Source organism: Acanthisitta chloris, unplaced genomic scaffold (genome assembly GCF_000695815.1).
Source record: "Acanthisitta chloris isolate BGI_N310 unplaced genomic scaffold, ASM69581v1 scaffold39067, whole genome shotgun sequence".
NCBI lineage: Eukaryota > Metazoa > Chordata > Aves > Passeriformes > Acanthisittidae > Acanthisitta > Acanthisitta chloris.
Window position 1 is genome coordinate 32,178 of NW_008684918.1, and position 8,921 is coordinate 41,098.

Sequence of the window (8,921 nt, forward strand, 5' to 3'; positions counted from 1 at the left end):
TATCTCTGTGGTAGGAGAGCTCCTGCTAAGCCACCCCAAGCAAAGGCAACAAAAACAAGCATCAAGTATTCCTTTGTGGACTTTCCCATCCCATTTTACAAGTGTAGTGTGGTTTAGCCCATGCTCATGCTTCATCCTTTACTAGTAAATATTGTGGCATACACATTTCTATTATTCTTTTACTCTCCTGTAAAGAATGCAAAGCCTGGTTATGCAGCTTTGCTGTGATTAGATCTCAATGGAGATTTTTTCCAAATGTTTCTTAACTAAGCTTTCTGATATGCAAAACCTCAAGAGAGGTTCTTCAAATGCTCTCCATTCAAACAGGTTCCCAGCCTTGGTTTCCAGCCTCCTGATTTCAGTGTCACGAGGAGACCAGGCCACTTGTGATCTCTCTCCTTCTTCTGTTTTGCTCCAAATTATTTTGAATATTTCCAAATAAACATTACAAGAATAACGGAGGTGAAAAGCTATAGAAACACAAGGAGTAGGGTTGCAGATGACTATTCTTAAAAATGACCATAACTTTTTTTTTAATATCCAAAAATCTGCTTTTCATTGTTCAGGGGGGAATTTTCAGTAGTCCAGTAATTACAGTTTAACAAGATGTTTGCTGTAAATGGTCAGGCCTAGCTGGAGAAAACAGGATTATAAATTCAATTACTGTAAAGCTATGACCTCGCCTTGACCCCCTTAGACTTTGCATAAAGAGAGGGAGGGGGGAAAAAGAAATGGCTAAGAGGAATGCACGGCTCTGAAGTCCCCAGCAGTGTGACTTAGCGGTGATAAAAGTCCAGACGTTCCCTCATTTGATGGGGTTCTGCCATCACAGTTCATTATCTTAATAGTGGGCATTAAAAGGGAATTAGGTTTGCAAGAGGTAGGGGCAGGTTTTGATAAAAAAAAAATGGAAAAAGAAGTCAGAGGACATAAGGCAGAAATGGCACTAATGAGGGGGGAGGTAGCAGATGCCCTTACGAGCATCTCGCTGGCTTCACGGATTTTTTTCCTTTGGTGCCCCGTTCTGAATTGAGAAGAGCGTTGCTGGTATTGTTTCCTGAAAACTCGGCTAATTCCCCCATGAAAAGATGAAATGGAAGTGTCCGACTGTGGTAAAAAGCAGGCAAACATAAATCAGCTTGGAAACCCCAAGCTCGTGCTCTCAAAGGTCATCAGGGTTAGAGGTTTGGCAGTATTTGCATCCCCACGCAGCCCGACAGAGAGCGCCTCGGCAGGGCAAGAGGGCTTGTGGATGGGTGGAAGCCATCTCTTCCCTAACCATTTTCTTTCCTCCTTTTTTCTTGCAGGTTTATTAATGCAAGAAGAAGAATAGTTCAGCCCATGATAGACCAGTCCAATCGAGCAGGCAAGTCCCAAATAGTAACTGTATTCAAGTCACGCAGGCGAAAACCATCCTCAAGCCATTCACCGGGAGGTCCATTACCTGGTAAATAAATGAGAAATGAATGCTGGGAGTGATTGACAATTAAAATACAACCAGCTTTCTCTCATTACAACCCTAATCATTTTAACATGATTGAAAACATTTTGGTGAAAAAAGACATTCAAAATTCTAAAAGAGAAACTAAAATGATCTACTCCATGACCGGGCTTTCCATTCATGATCCCAATTGTTCTGATTTTTTTTCAGTAGTTGTTTGGAGTTTTCCTTTCCAGCTCTTTTTTCTTCTGTGACCACTCCCTGGTGCATGGCTTGGTGTGGAATTGCTGTAAACTTTATTACCTGTCAAAAGGGCAAAGGGGTCAGAATCGCTTGTGGGACTCAGTAAAGTTCAAAGACATTCAATGAGGTAGAGCTTTATGTGCTTTAATAACCCAAGGCAGCTTACTTCTGAAGTCGCTTTTAATGTACAGGCAAAGCCTCCAGTTCAGGTAGTGGTACTTGTACAGGGTCCTTTTGTCCCTTGACTCTTCTTTTCAGTAGCTGTCTTATGAGATTGTTGAACATTTGCTGTCTCTTTGGGGAAAATTTTTAATTTTTATTTTTAAAGACCTGAAGTTTTCACATGCTGGGTCTGTCTGGGGTCTTAGCTCACAGCTCTGTGTGGGTATTTACCATTGACGATTACTATAGCCCGTTACTCCCAGTTGGTTTTGTTTTCCGAGTGTCTCTGCCAAACTCTCCAAATCCATTGTTGTCCAAGATGCCTTTGGGCCACACTTCCTCTTTGAGTATGTTCGATTATTTGTCATTAGAGGTAAACATCTAGCATGGACATGTTCAGGTCCTGCTCTTAGAAGGCACAGGAGCGTAATTTAACACACTGCAATTTCAGTGTGACTATCCCAGCCATAAAATCTGGCTCCTATACAGGTTTTTGCATTGACGTCAGCAGTGGCAGCAGCTGGAGCCGTGGCTCCTCATGTCTCAAGATTTCAGATTGCTAACTTCATTTCCAAACTTGCAGAAGGAAATTAAGCCAAAACTAAGCATGCTTGTTAGTCCAGCCACTAAATTCGCACAGTAGATGTGTTTCCCTCTTTTTACAGCCAGCATCAATAGCCTGTGGGTGGGGGGGTTGTGTTTTGGTGCCGTGAGAAGAGGTGACCCTTTTGGCTGTTGCTACAAAGTGATGCTCTGCACTTTTCCAGTAAGTCAAGGAACACCTTATAACCCCGACGGACAGCCAATGGGAGGTTTCGTGATGGATGGCCAGCAGCACATGGGCATCCGAGCGCCAGGTAAGCTCCTGGAACAGCGTCACCCACCTATGGGTGGCCTCGGTTGTGCCACCGCAGGTAACCACACCTCTGCCCTGCGCCGCCGTCCCAGCTGCCTGCCTTGCCTCACCTGTCTTCTGCCTGCCTTCCACACCGCTGAGGGAAACCAGGCATCTCCTTGCTGGAGCAGTCCTGGACCCTCTGCCACGCTGTTATTTGGAAAGGGGCTTTTGGCACTATCTGTTGACTTTGCTCATTTTCTGGCATCTTCTTGGATTTTTATCTCCCTCTAGGACCTATGAGTGGAATGGGCATGAATATGGGCATGGAGGGGCAGTGGCACTACATGTAACCTTCACCTAGGTAACCAATGGCAAAGCCAGGGGGAAGTAAGTACAAACGAGGTCTTTGTTCTCACTTTGTCCAAGGGATATTTGTCTTCTTGCATTTCCCTATGTTCTCCCTGCCCATAGCCTCATGCTTGTTCCTTCCTTTCCATCCATCCATCCTACGCCTGGGCTCCTTCAGGTTTTCTCTCCCTCTGGTTCAGCTCAAGCTTTCCAAGCTCCCAAACCCCCCATGCGTGCGCGCGCCGTACATTGACGCTGCCGTACATCGACGCCGCCATACATTGATGCTATTATCCATCCCCGAGCACATGACAAAACAAGGAGCAGCCGGGGAGGTGGGGGAGCCCGTCGTCTTGGCAACAGACTGATTTGCAAAATGTAAGCGGTCTGCAGCAGCGCAGGGAGAGGAAAGAGCATGTCCCCAAAGTGTCATAAATCTGTCTAACCGCAGTTGATGCATGAGTTACATTTCTCCCGCTAACCTGCAAGACACCAAAAAAGCCAAACAGAGACTTCTCATAGCATAGGGGAAAAAAACCACACCAAAAACCAGCAGCTTCACTTAGTTGTGTTTTGGAAGGCAATGGACAAAACTTTGATTTTTTGGGGGGATTTTTTTTTTCAAGTTTATTTCTCTTTGTCTGTCCATCATAATGGGATTACGTGTGGCAAAGGAAAAAGAGAGAATACAAAATAGAGGTGTGCGCAGCAGGCTATGGAGCTTAGCCCAGGCTAATTGACTATATCCAAATTAAGTATGCCATCACTTGCAGTGTGACAAATGGATTTGACTTATTCAGTATACAAAAATAGAGATCATTAATGCAATCTTCAGTGGCAGGCCTTGTGAAGAAAGCCTAGAAAAACTGTCCCAGTTTTTTTTTTTCTCCCTCTTGTCTTTTTATAGGGGAAAATACATTATAAAATTTTTGGGTTTTCTTTTTTTTTTAAGAGTGAAGTGGTTTGAAACACCAATGCACCAGTACCATGTTTAAATGGTACGTGATTCTGTTCCTCTTGCTCTCTTTGTGGAGTTAAAAGAGTTATTTCAGCATCTTTGTTGTGCCCCAAGCTTATATTAACATAGGGTTTGAAGTTACCCAGAGCAAGTGTATTTCGTAGTAGTCTTCTCTGCACTCAAGTCAAAACTAAGTTTTAACAATTAGCTGTGAAAACATTCCTCTGAGCTTGGGAACGCAACAGCCTTATTACCTCATCATGAAAATTTCTAGCTTAGTTAATTTAAATATTGTTTCTTAGTTTCTGGGTCAATTAAATTTAAATGATGTATTTTATGCTTCGTGACCAATTAAATTAATAGGTTATTACAAAAAATATTATCATCTTTTTTGATTAAAGAGCTGTGAGTACAGTATATTTTATAAGCAATTTTCATTAGTTCAAAACTGTTCCTTTAGGCTAGATTAAGCAGCTATTCATTGCTAGAGCCTTGAGACCTGATTCCAAGGTGTTCAGCGCATTCACAGTGTGCTCTTACTTAGAACTAAAGCCAATTGAACCTACTTAGCAATAGCGTATGCCTTTCACCCTTGATGATTATGGAGCTTATAGCTCTCCGAAACAATACACCTGTCAGTTCCCATCAGCTACAGCAATCCAAGCAGAAGGCAGAGGCCCACAGAAAGCAGGAGGTTTTATTGTTTTAGGTCCAATTTTTTTCTTATTGTTCTCTCAAACCCACTGAAAGGTTTGACTGAGTTGCATGTCTGATTTTTTTCGGCCAGAAGTGAGCAGAGGGGAAAGAATTAATTGATAACTGTTATTGATTATAGATGTATTTTTAATGTGTTTAAAAATATGGGTTTGACTTAACAATCATACTTAGTAATCCTATCAATTTCGGCTTCATACAAGGCCTTTGTTCAGCGATGTATGTCCTTGCTGTATAGCATCTATTTGAATGGCACAAATACTTGGGATAGATTCCAAGTGATCAGGCTCAAGAGCTAAACAAATAGCTATTGATAAACCTTGACACCTATTTAACCCATCTCTCCTCCCGAGCCCCTCATTAACTACTACAGACTCCCTGCCTTGTATTCCCAGCATGCTTTTACAAGTGGGGAGACAAAAGCAGGTGTCTGGAGTAAGGTCATGGGGAATGGAGCCCACCTGAGAGCCCTCACAGGCCTTGGTGCCACCACTCCATGTGAAGTTAGTCATCTTCAGGCTGGCTCTGCCTCTGGCATGCTTCCAGATAAGAAATTTCTCCATCGCATATATTCCTGGCCATAAAAACACAAAGTGGTTTTATCTCCCAAAACTCTGTATTTGGAGGGGGGAGGATGTTCTTGTTTGGGTTATTTTTTTTTATTTTTTTTGTCTGGGAATCATTCCTCTTGCCATTATCGTGAGTCCAATTCAACATAAGCAACTGTGCTCGCACACCCATGACTCCACATCCCACCTTGGGCTCAAACTCTGCCTTCCTGTGCCCGAGCAGTGGAGCTTCATGGCCCAATGTCCATTGCCAGTCCCCACCACTCACCGCTGCCTCTTTCTCTCTGCAGGGCTGCAAAGTATGCCAGGGGAATATGTGTCTCGGGGTAGTCCAATGGGTATGAATATGGGACAGCCAAGCTATACCCCACCCCAGATGCCCCCCCATCCTGCTCAGCTGCGTCATGGCCCCCCCATGCATACCTACATTCCTGGACACCCTCACCACCCAGCGATGATGATGCATGGAGGACCACCCCACCCTGGAATGCCCATGTCAGCATCAAGCCCCACAATGCTTCATACCGGCGAGCCAGCAGTGAGCGGACAAGTGATGGACATTCATGCTCAGTAGCTTAAGGGAAATACACGTTGTCTGCAGCGATGGTAGATTTCAAACATTGTCTTTCTTCAATGACTATGGAGTTCTTGGCATCAACTTTGGACCAAGGGACGTTCCAATTCTTCACAGGGACCCTGAAAAGCAGGAAAACACCAACCGAAGTCAGCTTCTGGGGACATGCTAAATACCTATATAAGACATTAATAGAACAAAGAGTGAAATATTGTAAAATGCTATTATACTGTTATCCATATTACGTTGTTTCTTATAGATTTTTTAAAAAAAAATGTGAAATTTTTCCACACTATGTGTGTTGTTTCCATAGCTCTTCACTTCCTCCAGAAGCCTCCTTACATTGAAAAAGAAGCCTTACACTTATCCTGCAAATGACAGAAAGGGCTTATTTGCAGGATTTTTAGAGCATTAAAATAACTATGTCAGGCAGAAGAATCTTTCTTCTATCCTAGGATTTCAGCCATGCACACTCTCTCTCTCCCCCCTCTCTCCTCCTCTCTCTATGTCTTTCTTCCCTTTCTCTCCCTCTCTCTCTTTCTAGCCTGGGGCGTGAATTTGCATGTCTAATTCATTTACTCACCATATTTGAATTGGCCTGAACAGATGTAAATTGGGAAGGATGGGAAAAACTGCAGTCATCAACAATGATCAATCAGCTGTTGCAGGCAGTGTCTTAAGGAGACTGGTAGGAGGAAGCATGGAAACGGAAAGGCAGTGTATTTGAAGCCTAATTGTCACATCAAAGCATCCTTGTCCCCATGCAGCAACCACCACCTTGTACATCACTTCCTGTTTTATGCAGCTCGAAACATGGACTGAAGATTTATTTTTAATATGTTGACTTTCTTTCTGGGCAAGACATCGGTCATGTGTGCATTTTTTTTTTCCATAGTCCCATCATGGAGCATTTATGTATACATTGTAAATAAATTTTGTGCAAAAAGGACTGGAAAAATGATCTGTATTATTGCAATTTTTTGTAAAAGTAGCAGTTTGGTATGAGTTGGCATGCATACAGATTTACTAAGTGGGATAAGCTAATTATACTTTTGTTGTGGTTAAACAAATGCTTGTTGATAGCCTTTTTCTATCAAGAAACCAAGGAGCTAATTATTATTAATAATAATCATTGCACACTGAGTCTTAGAGTTTCTGATTGAAACAGTTTGGATTGTATAATAACTCAAAGCCCAGTTGTAGTAGTTTGAGTGCAGTAATGAAATCTGAATCTAAAATAAAAACAAATTATTTTTTGTCATGGTGACTCCACTGCTTGCAAAATTTGTTTCCTGCCCCCATGCAGTATTTGTAGCCATTCAATCCCAAATTGGGAGCCAAGCAGCTACAAAATTCAGCTGGCTCTGGAGATGTTACCTATAATTTGCTATTTAAATATCAGCTTCATATTTTAAAACTGTAAAAGTAATGCTATACTGCATAAAAGATCTTTCTTGGAACTTGCACTGTAAATCATCAGGTTGGGAACTGTTAATAAATGTAATATCGTAGGGCATTACTGGACAGAAATTTGTAAAAAGTGTTACTCCCCTCCAAAATTATAGTTTTAATACACAGTTTAAATTATTGAGTTTCTTTCTGGAATTGAGCATACTAAGGAAGGAAGAAAATAAAACTTGGAAAACATTGCCCGGGCAATGCATATCTCTAAGGGGGGGGTGAGGTGCTGCTGGGCCCCTGCGAGCGAGAGCAGTGCAGGCCCTCCTCTCCTCTCCTCTCATTAACTAATTTCCTCGCACATTTGTACTTTCTGCACCACAGTCAGCGAGTGAAACAGCCCCAACCTGTGGGACAGGCTGGGAGACCTTCTCGTTTGCTTGAAGTCAACTCGCAGAAGAAAAAAATAAGAGTTACCCGGGGGGAGGAAGAGTTGCCCGGGGCGAGGAAAATGACACAAGTATCTTAATTAAGGCAAAATTATGCTGCAGCCCCCTCACCCCCAGGCCATTCGGCACCTCCCGGCGGGAGGTGTCCCGGGGGTTGCGGTGTCCCTGCTGTCCCCCGCGGTGCGCCGGGCTGGGAAGAGCAGGCAGGGGTGCAGGCAGGCAGTGCAGACCCTTCTGAGTGAAGCAAACCACCAAAAGGAAAATGACACAAGTATCTTAATTAAGGCAAAATTATGCTGCAGCCCCCTCACCCCCAGGCCATTCGGCACCTCCCGGCGGGAGGTGTCCCGGGGGTTGCGGTGTCCCTGCTGTCCCCCGCGGTGCGCCGGGCTGGGAAGAGCAGGCAGGGGTGCAGGCAGGCAGTGCAGACCCTTCTGAGTGAAGCAAACCACCAAAGGGATGTCCTCTCCCCCCGCAGCTTGGATTTCCTCTCTCTTGTTTCCCTTTTTTTTTTTTTAAACTCTGAGTTTTCTTTCTTTTTCCCTCCTTTTCACCCCTGTGTATTTTAAAGGGCTGCTGTACCGCCAAAGAGGCTGCACATCCTTACTCCCTCTTTGTGAGCCCGGAGTAACGACACTTTTCTGCCAAAACGTGAATCAACGGGGCTCAGGTTTTGCCTTTTTTTTTAGGGTTTTTTTTCTTGTTTGTTTTGCTGTGTTTAGTTTTCGGTTTGGTTTTTTTAAAAAATGTTTCTTGAAAGACAAAAACAAACCGCCCTCTCGCAGGCGAGGGCACACGCGTCCCTTCTTGCAGCCGCAGCGAAGTGGGGCACAGACCTTCCTCCGTGGGACGTTTTTTTGGGGGGAGGGAAACACATTTCAGATTAAACCCACTATTATATCCCAAGACATTTAATCAGCTGTAATTATAACACATTCAAAATGAAGAATATGTCTTGACAGTATTTTTATTGTTAGTGTTCATCGCATGATGTTAGACAGCTTCAGAGGCACAGGAAAGAGAAGTAAACGGGTTACAAATAGGGAATTATCCCTCGTTTAGCATTAAAATTCATTTAGATAAAATTGCCACAAACATTTAAATGGGGAGATTAGTTCCCCCTCACGCCTTATTGCACTCTCTCAATGGCTCCGTTAAGAACATTTTACAAGTTGGAAATTCCGCCTTTTCGGGCCGCTCGCTGTTTCCTAGCTACCCTCCTTTCAC

General features: G+C 43.5%; 1 protein-coding gene across 1 annotated transcript in view; it reads left to right on the forward strand.

The window, feature by feature from the left end:
- The window catches only part of MEIS1 (Meis homeobox 1), a gene marked incomplete at its 5' end in the record, with an annotated part of 23,146 nt that extends 16,039 nt beyond the window's left edge, over positions 1-7,107 (forward strand). The window contains 3 exons of the mRNA XM_009079501.1: positions 1,308-1,366; positions 2,614-2,703; positions 5,564-7,107. Coding sequence (XP_009077749.1) covers positions 1,308-1,366; positions 2,614-2,703; positions 5,564-5,847 — 433 coding nt within the window. The remainder of the gene's footprint in view (positions 1-1,307; positions 1,367-2,613; positions 2,704-5,563) is intronic.
- Positions 7,108-8,921: the final 1,814 nt, after the last annotated feature.